Consider the following 21,831-nt stretch of genomic DNA (forward strand, 5'->3'; position numbering starts at 1 on the left):
AAAAAAATTGCACCTCTCCAATTGTAAGAACTTTCTTTAAAGTTAAAAGGTTGCAGATGAATATGATCTACTTAAATTAGTTCGTGACAATATAATGCTGTATAAGCTGAGCGTTGTATCCCAAAGATCCCGTGGGTGCCGCAGTTCTTCGTTTATCCAATGGAAGATACTGATAGGCTTTAGATTTGCATGATGAAGTGGGTGACGCAGGTGAAGAGCATATGCGAACAAATTCGATCAAATTGCAGCAAAAAATAATGTCTCCAAGGATGTCATCGACGACCCACGGCTACAAATTTCTATCTATTGTTTCATGAGTAATCCAAGGTGGACCCCCGCCCAATGACACAGAAATTTCCTCTTGCCATAGCAGCATACGCATTGGTGTGACACAAATGATATTTTTCTACGTTTTAATGAAGCACAGATGGTTTGATTGATTGGGGAGGGCTCATGGGACTATAGCATTATTTGGACCCAACTCATTCTTCTTTCCAGTTGTAATCCTTGGACAAACTAGGCTAAGTTATAACTTTTAGCTAGTTTTTTTCTTATGCAATTGTGAGGACCCTTGCGGGCGTGTGTTTAGTTCCACATCGGTTATTTGTTAGGTAGATCTTGGGTACTTATACATGATTAAGAAACCTAAATAATATCTTTCGATTAGCTATTTTGGATGAGATTCTGGGTTGTTACAGCAATACCGCTCTCGTGACGTTCTTTCTTAGTGCGTAGCTGTGAGAGATAATTCTATTAAATACTTAATGGATATGGAGATTTCTTAGAATTCAGATTATATATCCAAAGTTTAGTATTTTAATTTTTTGCATGTTGCACGGCTGATTCATGTCAAAGAAGTGTTGGATGGATAGTTTCAATCTCATTTAAGAAATACATCATTTGAGATCATTACATAACGTTAACTAATTAACAACTGGTAATTTGATATAATGCAGGTAAGTTGTTTTCCTTATGGAAGCATAGATTATTTGTTACCCTTATTGCACTGCTAAACCAAATAATAATCCTAACAAAACATCTGCATCAGAATTTCTAGGAGTGTTGTAATACGATGCTTGTTATCCAGGGCAGAAAATCTCAAATATTTGCCACAGCCAAGGCACATGAGAACAAGGCAGATGACCATGAACCCATTGAATAAAAGATTTTATTATTACTAACATGAATGGATTAATATATTTTCAGTTTTTCACAGTACATTCCTATTGTTTCTCTGTGTTAAAGAAAGAGAGTACGATCTAAACAAGGGCAGATAAATTTGTTAAAAAGATATTACGAAGGGATGGATGGATAAAGGTGTAATTTGGAATGTTAGTGAACAAAGGTGACGTGCATTTGAAGCTAAGGATAAATATGATGAAATCTATTAATTGAATAACCAATCTTAAATTCTTATTAGATTAGCACAGTGTTTCGAAAAATCATTTACCTGTCTTCATATTCTCTTATTCATTTTGACATGCAGCCATGCACAGTAAAAAATAATAATAATATTAAACTAAAATTTCTGAAATCAACTTTATTCAACTGGAGTAACCCTACATGTTTTTTTTTTTTTTTTGGTACAATAGCAACTCATGCACGACGGATGTGAGTGCAGTCAACAAAATCATTAAAAAAAAAAAGATAGCATAAAAGATAAGGCACAAACACGTAATTCTATAAGATAAATTCTTCAAAATGGTGAACCGCAAAGTGAACCTCTACCTGCCTTTATTATTGTAAGTTGTAACTCCTCTCATCTCATACAAATATATTATTTTAAATTTAGTCATCAAAATAAGGTTATATTCACCAAGTTAATAAGAATAGAAGTTTTCCCTATTCTTATCTATATCCTGGACTTTTTTTAAAAAATATTCTTACATTAAAGAAGGATTAGAAATGTATCATCTATTTGATTTCGAGGAACCTATGTAGTTTCTTACCTTGCTTTGAGAATCGTGTTATATATTACGTGGCACCGTATAAAGGGCCCTCTATATGAACATGATGCAGGCGCTCTTCATTAGATTTTTTTCATTCCGTCGTCTCTTGCTCCCTCCTCTCCCTGTTTTCTTTCTAATTTAGTCTAAAGATCTCAATCCGACAATAAGAGCTGTCGTCTACTTCTGTTTGTTTCCCACAGAAATCCCATCTAGAACGTCTAAAAATAAGAAAATCTTCTTCTTGATTGTGATTTCTCTAAGCTGGATGCCATCCTTTCTTTGTTTTCCCCCCACTTTTAAATCCGACTTGGGCTGCCAATGATGAGATTTCGCTGAATAAGGAAGAGAAATTCACGGTTCCATCCAGTTTTCACTTCAGATTTCCGTCCGGCTCGAGTTGAAGTTTTCTTTCGTGCCATCTGGAGTGCGGATTCATACCGAGTTAGTGTGCTTTCTGATACCTTTAGTTTGTTTAGATTTTTCCATTGTCTCTTTGGGAATGCTTAGATTTTTTCCATTTTCTGGATGTTAGAAGAGGGATTGTGTATCAGGTTTAGAAATTTAGTGTCATATCGATTCATAACTTTGAATTCTCATCTGGGCTTGTCTGATAGAATTATGGATTCATGAAAAAGAGGTTTTCTTGGAGAAAGTTCCCACCTTGCTGTTTTGCTTCGTTAAGAATTTACTTAAATTTCATTTCTTTCACTAATTTTGGTGAGAGATCTGTACTGCGAGATTAGAAATTCGGAATTTGTACAAGTTTCCACTCCAAAAGTTCGATCTTGGTGGGTAAAATAGTTTAATCTCTTTCTTTCTTTTGAGGGGTTTTGATGCCAATATCCAATGGGTACTCATGATCTCGCTTCTTTGCTGTGTTAAGAGCGATTTCATGCCATCATGAATAACCAGTTACATGGGCCAGGAAGTCCCAAGCCCTTCCTTGCTTACCCTAGGGGGGACTTTGACTTAGAATCTGGAAACTCCTGGAAGGTCCGAACGTCCAAAAATTTACAATCTGAACCCCTCAAGATGCTTAAATCCATCGGAAATCGCATTTACTATTTCTACAAGCTGCACCCTGTTGCAATTTGTCTCATCTCATTGTCCTTTGGAGTAAGCATTCTGATTGTTCTATCTGCATAAGAAAGCCGTTTTAGAATGATGGGTTACCGAAGGATCGGTGATCTGAGTGTGGGTTCGGGTTCTTATCCTTTTGCGAATCTCCGTAATCTTGTCATGGTTGCTGGACATTCAGTCTATACTAGCAGCAGTTGTGGGAAGATTGACCGTGAGGATTCGTGGTTTTTGGAGCCGTATCAGAAGCAACCAGGTCAAGCTGCTACATTTTTGTCGCATATAAAAGAAGGGGTGGAGATTGCAGCTAAGGATGAGGGAGCTCTTCTTTTATTTAGTGGTGGGGAAACTCGAAAGGATGCTGGCCCTCGAAGTAAAGCGCAGAGTTATTGGGCAGTTGCAGAATCAAAAGGCTGGTCTGGTAATTGATTTGCTTTCTCTCTTGGTGATGATTTATCAATTTTCAGTCGACGTCATGAGCTGAAATCAGTTCATTGTTTTGGATGTGATATTTTATCTTTGTTATGCTTGATCGGTAATTATGATATTGACTATTTATGGAACCATTGTGCACGTTTGCAGAATTCTATGAAAGAGTAAGAACAAAGTAGCGTAGATCTTCTTGTTTGCAAAAGCGATTTATGGCGATACTTGGACACTGACTCTGTGAATGTTTGTCTCGACTTTTTTTGAGTGTATCTTTGTCTCTTGACTTATGCTATTTCATTCTATTGTATAATTATGATCACAGTGCCGGTTTGGACTTCAGGTTGGAAGGAAGTATTAGACAAACTTAGGAAATCGACCTTACATCCATAAGCATATATGCACTACCAGTGAAGAATTAAAATGGCTTTATACTGCTTATACTGTTTGTCAAATACAATGTTGTTTGTGATTTTGTTAAGCTAGCTGATAAGGCTGTTTTTAATTTATGTAATAGCTTCTCATCTTTTTTAGTTAAACTAACATCTTTTAGAATTGCCACCATCTTCTGCAATTGCATACATTAGCTCAGTGTGATTTGAGGTTTTTGTACTCTTGTGGTATCTGTTTCATACAAAACCTGCTTTACCATATGGATATCATGATATCTTCCCACCTCATCAGCAATATGTCTAACTGGTTTCAGTTAGAATTGTGGATGTATAATAAATAACATGGTTATCTGGCAGAATGCATATTATCTCTATTTCCAACCATTGAGTTCAGATCTTGTTGTTTTCAAGCTTTATAGTTGATCTTCTGATCACGGTCAGTACCTTTACAGTGTTGTTCATGCTGAATTTCCACTTAGCAATATTTCATACATAGCTAGTTTCTTAATCAAATAACTTTTATTTCACTGGTTTTTAGGGCATTGATGTTTTCTCTGGCAGCCAAGTCTTGCATCTGCTTCTTCACACTTGAAATCCTTCTCCTCTACGACCAAATATAACTTGTAAAACTTTATTAATTTATGCATACATCTAGAAATGCTGGTTTCTTTAAATTAAACCATGAAATACTTCTTGTTTTATTAATCACAATATTGTACAAAGTCTTTGCTGCTGTTGTCTATTTTCCTAGGACTGTAACATGTAGCATCTCATTTTCAATTAAATACAGGTTTACCATGTATTTGTGTGCTTAAACTCATCGACATGCATATGTTGATACACTTTTTTACAAATTTAAAGGTGCATGCCATTATATATTATCCCTGTACTTCAAACAACCTCATTTTCAAAGCATATGCATATTTATGGCAGAAACAAGTAAAGCTAGATGAGATCAGTTAAATGGTATCTGTATATGATTTTTCATAATTCTTTAAGGCTTCAATGACTATAAACTGTTGGAGCATGACTCTTGGCTACACTCGTAGAAGATGTCCCAACATTCATGGACAAAGATATGAGAAATATTCGGTAATGTGGCACGTATCTTGTTCCACTGTTTCCTCTAGGAATGGACCACTGTTTGACCTAATGTTACTTGACCATTCTTTTGACTTAGTTTACAACTTCTTGACTTATTTAAAAGTTCAAGCTGAATTAGTTAGAGCAGTTTCCAGATCAATTAACTCTCCAGGCCAATAACTTGGAGTCCCTTTTTTTTCTTAAATTTTATGCTTCGTCAAAAGTTATGATCAACTAAAATGCTTTAGACAGCATCAAGAAAAAATTAAGGTCCGTGGGTTGATTTCTGACCTCTTGCTAAATTAGTAATCAATAATTATGTAGCTTGCAGGCACACATCTCTATTACTGAAATAAGCAAGTAATATCCTCACAAGAAAGTTAAAGCCTCCAAATTGTTTGCATGTGAGTTCTGCGTATTGGCAATTAAGATAATTTTGAATGCTTAAATTCTTGGATACGAACTTGACAACTCGAGTGATTTCTTTTCTTTTTTTTAGTGGACGAACTTTGCAACTGCTATCTTGATTTCATGTTTATCTTGGTGACATTTGTTTTAATCTTCTTTTTTCGTTCTTTTTACAACTCAAGTTCTAATGTCTTTCTATTAGCTTTTGCTACACACTTATATTAACTATAATTTTATTATACACTTCATCTAAGATTTTTTTCTCATCTTGATAGATATCTCTCTTTCCTTTCTCTTAATGCCCGACAAATTAACTAAATTGGTTTTGTCAACATTTTTTTTAAATTAAATGGTTTGTTCGTATGAAGTCTTTTCTTCTAATTCTGTATTGATTACATGAAATATGTCAAACTCCATAGACCAAGGACTGGACCTTTAAAACAATCTACTGAAATAAGTTGGTTTTGGAAATTTAAAAATATTGATATTTTGAAACTTCGATGACATTTGACTTGCAGACCACATGGAAGTGTCCTACAACTTATTCCTCAGAAATTAGAGAGATTGAATACTCTTTGTATAATGCTTGATTTGTTTTATATGTTCTATTGAGATGCTTTTTTCCTGCCTCTTTGTACAGGGAAACAAGATGGTGTGAGGAGCAGAGCACTCACAGAGGAACATGCAAGAGACAGTTTTGAGAACCTTCTTTTTAGTGTCTGTCGGTTTTGAGAACTTACTGGTGCTTACCCTCAGAATATTACTGTGAGCTTCTGCCTCTTTTTCTTGTGATGCTTATTTCTTTTTCACTACCTATGCTTCTCCAGACATATTGAAGAATAATATATCTTATTTCTTTATAACTTCAAACACGCCAACAAGTTTTTTTTAAAAAAAATTAGGATATTTTCTTTTTGAAAAAAAAATGAAAGAGACTTTCTGATATAATGTTTTAAGTTCTTAATCAAGCAGAAGGGTTGCCACTCCAGAGTTGCCCTTTTCAGGTTTGACTCAAGCTCCAATGTGTGAGAATGGTATTAACAACCTTTAACTCGTTGAATTGATCTAAATTTTGATCTAAGCTTTTCCATCAACAGTAGCCTTTGGCAAATATAATTCATTTAAAAGTTGCAATAAGCAAGTCTATTAATCGAAGGTAGGCTGTTCCAGGGTTGCTTGTTCCAATGAAAAGACAAAAGATTTATGTGGCTTGTATCTTTAAGTCTTCAGAACCTTTTGAAATGAAACCATTTACAAATTGGACATAAGAATTCGAAAAATACTATGGCGTATGTGTATATCCTCCTGGAAATTGACATGTTCTTTTAACCGTTAATTTTATACTGTAGATCTCCTTTCTGACTCTAATGTTTAGTTGGTAATGACCTGGTGGACGGAAAGGAGAGCTTGTTTATTTCTGGGAGGCTTTGCTCATACATGCCTTCTGACAGCAAACAAGTGGTCAGTAGTCTTGCAAATATGGTAGTTCTGAACCTGTGTGCTCTGTTTGTTCCTTTATGCAATATCTTAAGTTGTTGTCAAAAGAACTAGTGCTGGTGGAGGTTTGATCAATCAAAAACCTCCCAAATATCAGATGTAAAATAATTTTGCTGAGATGTGTCTGTGAGCATGCATTTTCATTGGGAATTTTGCACGGAAGAGTAAAGGTGATGTCCGCTCTCCATTAGGTTGTGAAAATGCTCCGAGAACCAATTGGATTAGATAGAGCTTGTTGTTTATGCCTAATTATTGATTTGAACTGGATGCCCAAATGCTTGCTTGTACAGTGCATTGTGTAAATGGTTGAACTTGTGCATTGGTTCTGACATCTCATTATTATCTTCGCTGTTTATATTATCATGGATGGTAGTAGGGTCTTGAGCAGACTGTATACTTTCTTTGGTTGGTGGCAGGTTGTAAGCTATGATTACAAGGAGGAAAGATTTGTATATTTACATCGTTCAGCAATTGGGTTTCCAGAAGGGAGGTTTTTCTTTTTTGGCACCCTAACTTCTCCAACTGCAAAAGAGGCTGCAAAGAAAGGTGAAGCTTCTGTTAGGATCCAGTTCCAAGAAGACCCATATGGATGTTTAGATTCTCTTCATCTTAAGAAGCTTAAGAGGGATCCATTTCATCGGACTATTCCTTATCCCAATGGATGCCCTGAGCTGAAAGGCTTGTTCAGCTATTGCGGTCCAGTTCCTTATCCAAGCTCGCTTCCTTGGACTTAGTAGGATCAAGGTTGAATGGAATTCATCTACTTCACAATTATGCAGATTGGACATCCTAACCTTAAAGTCAGATGCAGCATAGGTCTTGAGTCTCACTGTAATCCATCTCATCTTTTCCCTTTTGCATATTATGTAATTAAACTATGAGAAAACGAAGTTCTACAGCCAGGATTTTACGCAAAAAGGATCAGATTTATGTTAGAAAAATATCGAACTTTCTGTGATGTTGGATTGCAACTTGTGCCTTGCTTGGTATGGACATCCCTTTTTCTTTTCGCTTTCCTGTACAGACATCCTTTGTATATTCAAACCAAGTTTTAAAATAAGCTGGAGAAATGTACTCGTTTGTTTATCAGGAAGGACCAAGCAAATACTTAAGCTATTCAAATCAAAGAGTGGAGGGTTGACAGAGCTTGGTGAATCAAAAAGAAAGCCGATTATTATTATTATTATTAATAAAGTCTGCTTATTAAAACCAGAATTTAGATCAGCAGGTTATCCGGGCTGACTTGGTGGGATGGCTGTGACCACCTTCTTTTTAGACATGCAGATCGTCATAAGTTCCTATTCATGAACCCGATATTTTTTTTTTCTATTTTCAAAATCTGAAACTCTAGTGAAGGTGAGAATCAAATGGTTTATACAATATCAAAAACACCATTATGATGGAAGTTGATTGGCAGAGATTGATTGATTCGTGCTTTTATCAAGAGTTTTTAGCACAATAATTACAACTTGGAGAAAATTAGGCAGTTGCTACCAACATGCTGCAAGAAATTATTATACGATAAAATTTTATTATAGACGTATTTTACAAGGTCTTGTAGATCTCCAATATTAGCGAAAACGGTCGTATGCATGTATATAGTCTTCTTTCTGTTAGAATAATATGCAATAATTTGCAGGTTCAGATTGAAAAATATTATCCCAATCAGCTTATACGGGATGCCCCTAGCTAATCTTTGGGTGAGGCTTCACCAAGAAAGGTTTTTAAAATATGTCACTTGATTGCTAATCTTTGGATGAGGCATGATGTTCGAACTTCTGACCCAGCTCAACACTAATGGAACTTAGCCTGTCATATTTAGCGCATCATTTGCATGACACGCCTGGAAAATAGGATCAGGTGTCACGCTCAAGCGAACTTTATATGATTCTTGTATCTCATAGGGTTCTATGTGCCAGAACACTGGGACTATCAGCTTGTTCACGCATAAGCACTTTATGTAATATTTGCACACTGAAGGGGTTAATATGTAAATTTATTTTTATGACCCTAACATTCGTTATTTTTGCACGGTCGCACGCGGTCCTATATGCCAAAGCACGGGAATTATCAGCTTTTTCACGTATAAGCACTTTACGTAATATTCTCACACCGAAGGGGTTAATATGTAAAGTTATTTATAGGACCCTAACGTTAGTTATTTTGACGCGTGAAATGCGTGCGACCGTTTATCGTATCTGACGGGTAAAAAGAATGGAGTTAGCAAGACCGATCGTGACCGTTGATTTCCGACCCAGTCGACCCCCTTAAACTGTCACGCGAGGCATCATAACCGGCCCTTCGTTCATTTCAGGGTTTTGGGTTTCTTCTTTTTATCTTCTCTCGTTGGCCCTTGCTCCCCACCTCGCGGCGTCGCAACGGCGGAAAGAGGGCGAAGAGAAGAAGAAATTTGTGTTCGGAAGGAAGAAGAAATTAGGGTTCGGAAGAGAGAGAGGGATGTGGTATCTGTGCGTCTTCTACCACCGGCTCTTGGACTACCGGAGGCCGGAGGTGGAATCCCTAGCGGAGCTCTTCGGAGCCTTCGAGGCAGCCGGAGAAGGAATAGGAGGCCCTCCGCCGCGGTCTCTGGAGTGGAGGCTCCCAGAAAATCACCACATAGATTCCCCTTTCCATTTCGTCTCACTTCCTTCCGAGGAGATAGCAAGAAACATCGCCAAGCGAAGTGAGAACTCCCTTTTCCTTTATGTCCCTTTGAAAAATTATTTTCTTTTGCTACTGGTGGACCGGTGGCACTTCCAATCGTGTTATCTTTTTGCTTGGAGTTTTAAATTAGTTTGATGCTTGAAGTACTAAGGATGAAAGAATGGTTCTTGGCTTTTTCTTCTTGTGGGCGTTTATAGCAGGCATCAAAATGTAATCTTCTTGCTTGGATGTTTTTGATGTGTTTGAATGATTCAAGAAATGTTTCTTGTCTTCTCCTTCCTTGGGGAGAATAGAGGGGGCATCAAAATGTAATCTTTTCTTCCTTTTTTTTAATCTTTGAAGCCTTTTTCCTATGGTTTATGGATGTCTAGTAGGCCTTGGATTGGAATTGAATGCAAGATGGCAGGTTCTTTTTGATTGAGTTCTTGGCTCTTTGGTGGTTCGTGAGCATTTCTATTATCCGACTACTGATTCATATCATGAAGTGGATGAATTCATCGATCGTTAGGTCTTGTTTAATTTCTCTAGATTCTAATCTTGGAGCTTGTTTGGGTGGGAAAAAGCTTTCTTGGCATTTTTGATTCAGTTATCATGGTACACGTGACTGTGTAGTCATTTTTTAGTGGTCCATTTTTCCTTCCCTTTTCTTTCCTCTTATTATTTTTAACTAAGATAAGGTTAATGAATTTTGATGCATATCCAAAGCAGAGAGGGGAGTAGCGTACGCTGTTACCTTTTAAACTTAAAATACATTTTTATCTAAGAAAGATATATAAGGTAAGGGATGTTTCTATATTTAAGCTTTGAATGGTAATTAATAAATATTGTAAAAATGAACATGTAGATTCTCAAAAGAAAAAAAAATTCTAGATGTTCATATTATTTTTGTTTCAACTTTCGATCTGATACGTAAATAATCTTTTAGTTCTCCATGAGGACTGTTGTTTTGTCAAGCTGGAGAAATTTGGCACCTAAGTATAGAAATGTTTCTTTAGCTAGGAGATGTCAGAATTTTCATACACACATTCAGGTTTAAAAGAACCGAGACATTTCTTTTAATAAATTTTATCTTTGTTTTGTTCGTGAAATTATGATATTCATCACTCTTACTATCATTGGATAATTTCTTCTTTAATCCTATTGTACCCTGCCATTGCTATGTTTCAAACATGTTTTCATTTTGAAATTGAGATGGCTGAAGCTTTAGCTAGAAGGCAAGTTCTAAGGAAACATATTCATGATATTCATTGGTAGCAGTTGTAACACTCCTGTTCATGTGTTCATATTTGTGGCACTGTAGTTTTTAAACTCATTTCATGTCACCTTTTATTTTTACTGCGATAGTTCGATGTATACACATATACATGTAATAACATGTTAACACATGCAAAAGGTGTTTGATAAAGAGTGGTGTCCATATGTGGATGCTGGTACAATTGCATGATTACAGGTATACTTGTCAAGGGAATGTATGAACTTTGGGGACAGGGGAGTAGCTATGAAGAATTGGAAAAGGCTATAAGAGATTTTCCGGATGAAAAGAAATTGCCATACTTGACATCAGAAAGCACATTCCGAATCATCGTGGACAGCTTTGGCAAGGTGATTAGCTTTCAGGAACAAAATGAACGCATCCAAGGACTCAGTTACATACCATTCAAGGTAGGTTCTTCTGTGACTATTGCATACTTTGTTACTGTTTAAAACTCCAGCAAAATATGCTTTTCTGAATTTCTCTTGTTTTTACAATTGAATAAGAAGAAAAATATCGGACAAGTAATCTATGTTGATTGCAACCTATGTTACATATATGTTTGTGCTGATGATTGTCTCAAATATATACTTTGTCAAATGCTTCAAATTAAAGGTCCAATTGTACTATTTTGCAATATGAGTATATATATTTGTATGTGCATATCTGCACTTTGCGCTCTTATGCTTATTATAATACTTGTGAAAAAATGTTTTAAAATGTGCAAAAATTAAAAGTGGATTGTGAAGAAAGTTTCATGTATTATCAATAAAAGTTTTAACATTTTGAGGCCAATATTAGCATAAAAAATACCATCCCACATAGAAAAACCAAAAAAAAACCATGTGCACAATCATTCCAACAAACTCTAAATGCATGTGGACCCTAATTCAAGGTCATATATATTTCGTAACTGCATTTTGAGTGTTTCTTAGGTATGCTTATGCTTCTTAAATATGTCAATTTAGAGGCAGGAAAATAATATAAAAATATGTTGTTTGAAAATTGGTTCAGAGGATTTAGGTTTTTTTTTTTTGGTTACGGACAGTTAGCTCATTAGAAGAATCCTAGAAGTATTATTTTTGAGATTTTAACGTTATGTATGATGAACCATCTCAAGAACCAATGGTTTTGTATTCTGAGACTATGGGTTGTCTGAAAATGTTATAATGATGCGAAGTTGTATGAATGAGGGTTCTGTGTTTGTGTTATATGCAAATTTTTCTTTTTTGCACGAGGAATGACTAATAAATTATTCAGATTAATAATTTTGAAATGTTCAAGATCGAAATTTACACAATACAATAGCTTGAAGCAAATAAAACTGCAAAGGTCACATAATAAAAGCTACAAATGCATGTAATGGGTATCAGAGCACTGTCTTATTCTTGTCCATCTGAAGAAACCACTCAATTTTCCTTTGTAAATTTCTTTCTTTATATTTGTGTTTAAAACTATAGCAAATGAACTTACATGCCTGGATATGTAAAGTCTTAGATATCTAACTTTAATATTAAATCAGTAAATATATCATTTTTTGAGTAATGTATTATATATGCTTGAGGTGCAAGAAGTTGGGTAGATTATTTAATTTTACATTGTTGCTAGTTCAATTTCTGATAGTAACCTTCCAGGGACGGGTTGATTTGCGAAGCCCAGATCACAAGTTCTATCTCATGGAAACTGACAATTATGGATCAAATAATGGCCTTCCACCAATTGTCCAGAGGGCAATTTTCTTTGGTCGAGAGGTTGGAGCTGCAGATAGAAAGCTTTTGCCTACTTATCAGTTGAAAAGTCGTAAATACCTAGGTCCTACAGCCATGGATGCTGAAATAGCCTTTCTCATGGCTAATCAAGGGTTAGCACAACCAGGAAAACTTGTCTATGATCCCTTTGTAGGAACTGGGAGCATTCTGGTTGCTGCTGCACATTTTGGAGCAATGACAATGGTCTGTGTTTGTTTAAGCAAGTAGCCTTTTGTTATCCCCTGTTTGAACAAGAAGGTTTTTGTTATCTTGAAAATTCTGATATAAAGTTTCCAGGGTGCAGATATTGACATAAGGGTAGTACGTGATGGGCGTGGCCCAGATTGTAATGTTTGGAGCAATTTTAAACAGGTGATTCTTTGTATTCTTTTCATGCTTTTGAATGGGATTATAAGTAAAAACAATGGATCTATGGAATTTTCCTGTTGAATGGATGTCAGTTATGCCTTCGACCTTGTTGTAGAATTATATGTTTTATTTTGTGGAGACAACTCCATTAGGTTTTTCTCTATATATGTTTCTTCATTTAAGCCAAATATGCTGCCCTAGTCTCTTCAAAATTCACTGAACCTAAATCTTATTTTCTACTCAAATATGAATTTCTGTTCTTCTTCACCACTTTAGTCAATTACTTCCATAGTCTTACATCTACCATATATCTTAAACCATCTTAGTCCACTACTGTTGTAGTCTCTTCAAGATTTGTGAATCCTTACTCATAGATCCTGCATGTGTCATATAAATTCCCTCTCTAATTTACTTTAATCCAAAGAATGGAATTTTCAATCTCTGACCCCCCATTAATCTCTAAAACTCATTTCTAATTCCTTTCTGCATCAATTTGGTGCTACAGCTATCCAACTTCTTTTCTTGCATCATCCTGAGTCGTACTAATATTGACTGCAACACTGATGTATCCTATATAAAAGTTTAAATTGCTTCATATTGGAAGGGGGAAAGGGCATAACCTGTCAAACTAGGATAAGCTCACTGGACTTTAGTGTATGAGTTGGTATCATCAGCTATAATTCCTTAGTTGCCTCCCATCTTTTATTATCCAATTTCAAAGGGATTTACTTTGCAATTACACCATTCCAACTTTGATAAAAAAATGATCTACCTTGTTCTTTTGGATGCTTCTGTCCTGGGCCCTCCATGGATAGAACAAATGGGTGAGTGACTTGCTTTGAACATTGTATACTCTTTCAACCACCATCACTTCTGCCACTTCTTATCTTTCAGAACTCTGAAGATTATTTGATATTTAATCTTGAGAATTCAACTGTTGTCTATTCAAGATAAGTGGAAACTGCTGTAATCTTTGGCAGTCTTCTTGTAGGACCTGTTATAGGAGTAGGACATGGGCAGGATATATGTAAACAGTAAACCTTTTGTTTTCTTAGTACAATTATGACTACAGAATATAGTGAAAATTCCAGATGTGAGATGTAAGGGCTAACCACTTTGCTTGGACAATTGCGTAAAACAACTCCTCCAGCTCCCCTACTGCCCCACCTCGCTAAACCAAAAAAAAAGAGGACCATGAAGAAAAAAAAATCACAACCAGTTTGTTGCATGCAAAGTATATACGTATGCAATATGCCCTTGTGATTGCCTGTGTTTCAGGAGGCTGCACCTCTGGTTTAAAATATCCTGATCCCTTTTGAATATATTTCCTATGGCTATCTTTGCCAATAGAAAAGTCCTTGATTCAGATGAGATGATTCCTCAGAAAGTAAACCTGATACAAGGTGGCTTTCGATGTTCGGGTGTTAGGAGCCTTTGTGCTTTCAAGTAATTTGAGGTGACCAAACTAATGAACCCATTATGCAGAAAATAGTATGTGCTACTTTAAACCCTTCTTTTTTTTGTTGAATACATCTTTTCTGTTTAATTGACACTTGATACCTTTGTCTCCACCACCATTGTGAAAATCTTTGCATATTAGCATTAAAATTTTCTAGTACCATTGTATGATTTTACTATGTAATTCTAGATATCAGTTTTTGACAGTTTTCTTGGCTTTTCTTTTTTTTGCTTTGTCAATTATAATATGTTTCTCACTGGCTGTCTTTCTAATGATCTTTGCAGTATAACTTGCCAATGCCAATATCTTTGTTGAGGGCAGACAATAATCTGCCCCCTTGGCGTCCTGGACTGAGAGAGGTGATTTCATGTCCTCTATATATGTTACCATACATGATGGTTTTCATGAATTTGGTGTTTGCAGCACTCTCTCCTGCTGTGCCTAATTAAGCTCTTGGTTCTTTATGATATACATCACTTTTCTAAATGGCTTTATTTGCAATCTAAGCACTTTCGTTTCTTTTCCATCAAAGCATACATATGAGTTGATTGGTCATACAGGTGCACACATCATTCTGGAGTCTATACAGCCATCATACGGAGATATATAATGGAATCATGCTTCAATGCGGATCTGCATAGAAGGAATTTTGTAGAATTCATTATATTTACTTTGTTGTATCACAACTATTATCGACGCTATCTTTTAGTAGGAACCTGTGTGCTAGGCATGGTGAGCAGTGTTAGCACTAATTTGTGCTGCACACCATTTTTACATTTTTATAATACCCCTTCTCAAGGGGTATTCAGCGAAGGAAGCTCACATTGGAGGCTTAGAATCTTGGGTGATAGGAGCTTGCTCCCGTGGTCACACCCTTCTGCTTAGCAACCTGAGGTTCTGGGTTTGAGTCTTGGTGGTGCATCCCAAGTATTTGAGTCTGGGTAGTTATCTTGTGGGTGGGTCTCCCTTCTTTCCTATCAAAAAAGTAAAATAAAAAACAATAAGAGGCTTAGAATGCTTCGCATGTACCTTGTTTGTGTCTAACTGGTGTATTGATGTGCCAAATCACCATGGAACCAATTTACACTTCAGAGACTGCATGATATTTAAACACATATGAATAAATTGAAGCAAAATGTGGGCAACTGTTGTTCTTTCTGCTTATGACTTCTTATATTCTGCTTCTGAATAATCTCTTTAAAGTTGTGTTTTATTTTCACTCCAAAGAGTTCAATGGAGAAAACTACTTTTTTTTTGTTTAATTCAATCAGACTTCTAAGAGTGGTCAAATTCTAGGCACAAACAAGGGGATGGTTTGCATTCAATACACATAATTAATTTGTTCACTGTTGTTCATGAAATGATGAGTTCAAGCGATTCATGCATTCTAGAACAATTCATGTACTTATTCATATGTATCTTTCAATCACTTAGCTGCATGAGATACCGATTCAGTAGTCAGTTTTTGTGGTTTGCTTCATTAGAATTTTTATAGGGTCATCATTGATGACCTTTGTATGGTTAAGAACCTGTGATCAGAGTATTCTGATGATGAACCACCCATGAGGTTGCCAATTGACCATATCTATATTGAATGGTAATTACAACTAACATTGCAATTCACAGTTTTTTTAACGTGGCTGCTATATGCTAAATCATGGATCTGATGCCCTTTTTTTTTGCTGCTGCTTGTTTTTAAGGTATTTGATGCTATAATCTGTGACCCACCATATGGCGTTCGTGCTGGTGGTCGGAAGTCCGGTGGCCGTAAATTATTGAAAGGCATTGTTGGTCCTTACACAGTTCCAGAGGAGAAAAGGATTGACCACATACCATCAACCGCACCTTACAGCTTAGCTGAGTGCATGCATGATCTTCTTGACCTTTCTGCCAAGATGCTAGTGATGGGTGGGAGGCTCGTATTCTTTTACCCTGTCGTAAGGGAGGATGGCTTTACTAATGCTGAGCTCCCTGAACATCCATGTTTCACTCTGGTTGCTTCCAGTGAGCAGATCCTGAGTCTGCGCTATAGTCGGTATTTGTTGACCATGGTAAAGACAGGCCCATATACTGAAGAGATCGCAGAATCAGCTAGAAAGAAGCACCTAGAGTTCAAAGAGAACCATCTCAAATGGTTAGAAGATGGTAATCTTCACTCTGCTGTGTTCAGCCCGGCTGACCCTCAGATATCTTTGTCTGGAAAATCCAAGTTTGACAGAGATTCAAAACCAAAATACAGAGGCAAGTATGTGTAAGATTATGTTTTTTTAATGTTTTAAATCTAGGCCTAAGTTTTTTTTTTTTTTTGAGAGAGATTATAGTTCTTTATAACTTTAGTGCGAAGAACTTCCAAGTTGGTGTATTCAACATGAGCCTTGTAATGTGTGTACATTTTTGTACCATGATTAGTTCGCGGAGTTGCTAATATCTAATATTAGACATGCAGACATTATGATTCATGTCCTCTTGATTCAAGTGCATGGACTGACCTAGGATTTCATGCTGGTAGATGAAGAGGTTTCATCTTCTTCTTTTTTTTTGTTGGGGTTGGGGGGGTTAAGCTTATCAGACATCGATCGACTTGCAAGTATCCTGTGTATCTAAATTGCAAGAAAACTTATTAGCCTTTTTTAGTTTTCACCTAACCAAATATGATTTTAGATAGTTTCTTGTGACCTTTGCCTGCTACAAATCAAAAGGTTTCCGTAGTGGTTCTTTTTAAGCTGCTTCACATTATTGAGTTATGTATTGAAGATTAATGTTCAGTTTCAGTGTTGTTTTGTTTCCCAACATAAATGATCCATGTGCGTCTTTTGTACCTACCAGCATGGTAGAGTAAAAGTTTTGGTAATATCTCCACCTTCATAAGTCGTAAGCTTTAAGTAGCTTAATGTACCCCTTTTCTTCCTCCAGAATTTATGTCAGGATGATGCGACATTGGCAATTGATGCTGTGCAGATTGGATAAAATGCAAAATTTAAATGTTATAAATGCCAGCAAAGTTGCCAATTTGCACACATTCGACCAAGACTGTGTCCTTCAAGATATTATTTTTTGTGAATGATGAAGCCGTAGGTCTTATAAATATAGATTAGTTCTAATACACTATGGTGATACTGTTAGAAATCTGGAAAGAAAAAGTTTAAGAAATATAAAACAATTACTTCTTTGGTTTGAAATTTTGGCATGTCATCATCTTGAAGTGTTATAGTGTCGTGAAAGTGGTCCGACTTGTAGTGACCACTGGTATATAATCTATTGAGCTTATTTCAGGTAGGTTCCATTTAAATATAGGATGATCTATATATGTTTAGAACTTTGTTAGATCTATATATGTGGACTTACTTATTGGCCTACTTAAACAAGACTGACATTTGAGATCTTTGTTCTTTCCAGCAAATGATCGGCCATGGAAAACACAATAAAACATACTGATGCCAGTGCACCTCAATGTCTTGGAAACTTAATGACAGAAAGTTCACATGAATGTAAAGCTTCACAATAGAACTGTTATTCTGGTGCATCCTCTAGGTATGCAGATTGCTCTATATATTCTTCATGAGTGGGCAGCTTGAGGAAGATATCCCGGACTTCTCTGTCTGTGTTCCCTTTAGGAGGCCACCTAGCAGTTCGCCACGGTCGTAGAAGAACTCCACTTTCTCGATTTTCATTGTGTCATCAACCTGTAAATACACAACTATATTTAGCGAGGTTCTAGATATTCACTTAGTTCTAGTCTTCTAGACTTCATTCTTCCCCCATATTAGTTGATAAAAAAAAAATATTTGGTTCAGGAATATGGTTTATTCCTGGCCTAATCCTGTCAAACTTGTTTATTCCAACAGTTCCAGTGGCTGCCATGAGGGAATTACTCCTGGAATCAAGACCTCCTTAGTTCTTCCCCTTTTTTAACATGGCAGGAAATAAGTAACCCTCAGCCAAGAGCTACTCCAGTCTGGAATAAGAAACTTTAGCCTGAGCAGAAACAGGAATAATTATTTTTAGAGTAATATATATGATCACCTGAAAAATTGCCATCCCATATAATTCCACCATTTGCCCTGTGGGGGCATGCCCTTTAAAAGGGCCCTCCATGAAACCCCAGTGCCTGAACTTGTAAACTATTGTTGGGGGTCCACTGTAGACATGGATGATTTCCAGAGCAAAGCCACGAGGAAATGTCGTAGTGAAGGCCTTGTGTGATGATTCTTCTGTCTCCTCTGCTGGATTGTAGCTCCTAAGCTCTTCCGGCAATGAGGTCTGTAGCAGAGCATTGTAGCCGCCTCCTAGTTGTCGTTTTTCTTCCAGTGTTATTGGTTTCCTCCCTGCAGAGTTAGTGAACTATATCCATGTTGAACAAGCACTAAGGTGAGAAGAAGCCATGTCGATGTTCATGGAAACCTTTTACTTGGAAGAAGACAATAACAATGGGAGTTTAAGGGAAATGATAGGGCTATTATTAGAATAGATGAGGATTCAGTATATAAATGATAAAAAGAATGGGGTTATAGTTATGCATGAATTAGATAATATAATGTGAATGGTTGCAGGAGAGTCATCTGTGAAGCAGTTCTGAGTTGATAAGATGAGAGATCTGAGCCAATAGAGCTGCAGGTGAGTTGGATTGATCAGATTTTAGCACCATCCAAACTTGCTCCGTGTTTGAATCAGGTCAGAATTTCGAACCATGTATATCCCCTAAATTCTAATTGGGTCTGATTGGATTCAAGAATTGTTTTGTTGACTTCAGGTTTTCGGGTGGAATCAGGCCTCAAATATGCTGCAAGATCGCAACTATAAGCTGCGTAATCAATAATCCATTTCAAAAACATCAATTAACTGCATATGATTATCAATAATGAGATGAAATGAAATGATATAATCTGTATAGACTTTATTATCATCAGCACGTCAATCACATAAATTTGGAGTTTCTAGGAGAGCTGGGGCTAATATTTTTATTTTCAGGTCCAATCATGATCTACATCTGATCCATATATGAAAGCAATCAAACTTTTTATTCCAAGGTCATTTATTTGGATTGGTCTGCATACTTAATTAAACCATGATCGAAACTGAACTTACTAAAAGGATCTTCTATAGGTGGGGGAAGAGTTTATAAGACCCTGTATATATTAGGAGGTAGCTAGTCGGTATCTGAGGTACAGAAGAACGTGATTCAGGATAGGTTGTACCGTTTAGGCTGAACGTGTAGACTTGTGGATTCACGGTTTTGTAGTCTTGAGGCCGTCTCTTGTGGAACATTTCCATCTCCCACGTCTTCACCATATGCTGCACTCTCTCTTCCAGCGATCCTGATGCCCATTCCTTCATGGCAGTTTGATGATGATCAGTAAATGAAAACAATAACGTTGTTTAATGCTCTAGTTGCTTGGATAGCTGGGAATACCAGGGTAAAGTATCGGAAGATATTTATATATTTATTTTTCAAAGCATTCATATGGTTTTTGGAAGAGTAATATATAATAATCCAGTAATAAAAAGAGTTTATGTATGTATTTTTTGCGTGAAAGAATAGGTGGCGATTCATGCTGTTTCAGTTTCTATGAATTTCGCATGCATGCGTGCAAGGATGCATGCAGGCATAGAGGGGTTGGGGATTCACCTTAGTTCTACCTTCTTCAAAGAGCTTATTGACCGCATCATAGCTAGGGGGAGCACCAAACCTCCATTGGGTGTTGTTCTCAGCTTCCCCATAGATATGTGAACGATATTTATCCCCCTCCCCACCCTTGGAACTGGCCATCCTCTGCTCTCCTTCCCTCCTAAGCTCGGATGATTGCTTTGAGTGGCTGCATGAAAGAGCTAAACTCCTATACATATAGGAAAATGTGATGAATGCCCACTTAAATCCCCACTCAGAATCCAGTTCCTGCACGGGAGCGGCTCAATGCATTTGAGGGCCTAAGGTGGTGAACTCAAAGGCCCCAACAAAATGTATTTGGGAGCTTCAATACATAAATAAGGAAAGGGATAATAAATTTCTATACGTCCTAACATAAATGCATTTGGGGGCCTCGATGCATTTATCCCTGAATGCATTGTAATTTACTATAATAAATGTATTTGGGGGCCAGGCTTTAGGTGACCGTCTCAGTCGCCTAAGGGTTGAGCCGACCCAGTGATGTCGCCTATCGTGCTTTGACTAGTTCTTCATGAATTGTATTAATTCTTATGAATTGCACCGAGGCACATTAGATTCGACCAGTCCATGAATCATTTGTAAGTCTTTTTTTTTTTTTTTTGAATTGAATTGTACCAAATCCTCTCCTGAACATGGGGTGCAGCATGACTAGCACAAATACGTCACTGCAGACATCATGGTTCAAGTTGTTGAGCGTCTCGATCCCAACAGCAAACTATCTCAGATCTAATCAAATGCATGGCGTGTACCTGTTTTTGAATGGTGCAAACAAAATTTGAAAGAACAATTATGGCACAAGCAGAAAATTTCGCTGTTTGCTGCACGAAGGCCAGTTCCTGGAGTTTGAGCGAAAGCTTGGAGCTTTATATCATTTTCACCTTAGTGAGTTTAGATATGGACTGGAGCCTCCTTAAGAATCACAACTTTACTCCTTCCTACTCTATTGGCTTTAGTTTGGTGGCTATTATATAACTCCTTCCCATGCTCTTAGCTCCCAAATGACTCCTTCCAGTGCTTGCTTTGGCCGTCAATAATAGTTTCAAAGATCAGTCCTTAACCACGTCACATCTGGCACCAACTTAATAATTTGATTGAAAGCTTGCAGCTTTACATCGTTTTCGCCTTGGTAAGTGGCGAATAATCCCCTCTAAGTCCAAGTTTAGATGTGGATTGGAGCTTCCTTTAGAATCTCAAGTTTTCTCCTTCCTACTCTATTGGCTTTAGTTTGGTAGCTATCGTATAACTCCTTCCTATCCTCTTAGCTCCCATATGATTCCTTCCACTGCCTGCTTTGGCCATCGATAACAGTTGTATTTCAACTATTACCATTTTCACTACCATTAGTTTCAAAGATCTGTTCCTTAGCATATTGTTAGATTTCAGATAGAAATTTAATGTTTAGTCCTTAACAATGTTACATCTGACAACAACTTAATAATTTGAATGAAAGCTTGGAGCTTTATGCCGTTTTCACCTTGGTAAGTGGTGAATAACCCCCTCTTAAGTTCAAGTTTAGATATGGATTGGAGCCTCCTTAAGAATCACAAGTTTACTCCTTCCTACTCTATTGGCTCTAGTTTGGGAGCTATCATATAACTCCTTCCTATTCTCTTAGATACCATATGATTCCTTCCACTCCCTGCTTTGGCCGTCGATAATAGTTGTATTTGCTCTCCCGAACTGATAGTGGTTCACAATTTAACTATTACCATTTTCACCACCATTACTTTCAAAAATCCGTTCCTTAACATATTGTTAGATTTTCGGCAGAAATTTAATGTTTAGTCCTTAACCACATTACATCTGACACCAACTTAATGATTTGAGTGAAAGCTAGGAGCT

At 36.8% G+C, this 21,831-nt stretch overlaps 2 protein-coding genes and 1 pseudogene across 3 annotated transcripts; 2 read left to right on the forward strand and 1 right to left on the reverse strand.

The window, feature by feature from the left end:
• The first annotated feature begins 1,997 nt into the window (after nucleotides 1–1,997).
• On the forward strand, nucleotides 1,998–7,773 carry LOC103704841 (uncharacterized protein C57A10.07-like; annotated as a pseudogene). Its single transcript, XR_015977340.2, has 3 exons — nucleotides 1,998–3,447; nucleotides 5,976–6,100; nucleotides 7,249–7,773. The product of XR_015977340.2 is annotated as an uncharacterized protein C57A10.07-like (transcript).
• A 1,360-nt stretch (nucleotides 7,774–9,133) lies between these two features.
• TRM11 (tRNA modification 11 protein) lies at nucleotides 9,134–16,783 on the forward strand. Its single transcript, XM_026803751.4, has 6 exons — nucleotides 9,134–9,515; nucleotides 10,947–11,158; nucleotides 12,383–12,700; nucleotides 12,794–12,868; nucleotides 14,609–14,683; nucleotides 16,025–16,783. The coding sequence occupies exons 1-6, from the start codon at nucleotides 9,290–9,292 to the stop codon at nucleotides 16,577–16,579; spliced, it is 1,461 nt and encodes a 486-aa protein (XP_026659552.4). The 5' UTR covers nucleotides 9,134–9,289; the 3' UTR covers nucleotides 16,580–16,783.
• Nucleotides 16,784–17,669: 886 nt separating this feature from the next.
• On the reverse strand, nucleotides 17,670–20,276 carry LOC103704843 (pathogen-related protein-like). The gene is made up of 4 exons (XM_008788318.5): nucleotides 19,951–20,276; nucleotides 19,520–19,652; nucleotides 18,348–18,649; nucleotides 17,670–18,007 (listed from the first exon to the last, which is right to left on the reverse strand). The coding sequence occupies exons 1-4, from the start codon at nucleotides 20,164–20,166 to the stop codon at nucleotides 17,870–17,872; spliced, it is 789 nt and encodes a 262-aa protein (XP_008786540.4). The 5' UTR covers nucleotides 20,167–20,276; the 3' UTR covers nucleotides 17,670–17,869.
• Nucleotides 20,277–21,831: the final 1,555 nt, after the last annotated feature.

Source organism: Phoenix dactylifera, chromosome 4 (assembly GCF_051530095.1).
Source record: "Phoenix dactylifera cultivar Ajwa chromosome 4, Ajwa_hap1_PhDact_Kaust_v1.1, whole genome shotgun sequence".
Classification (NCBI taxonomy): Eukaryota; Viridiplantae; Streptophyta; class Magnoliopsida; order Arecales; family Arecaceae; genus Phoenix; species Phoenix dactylifera.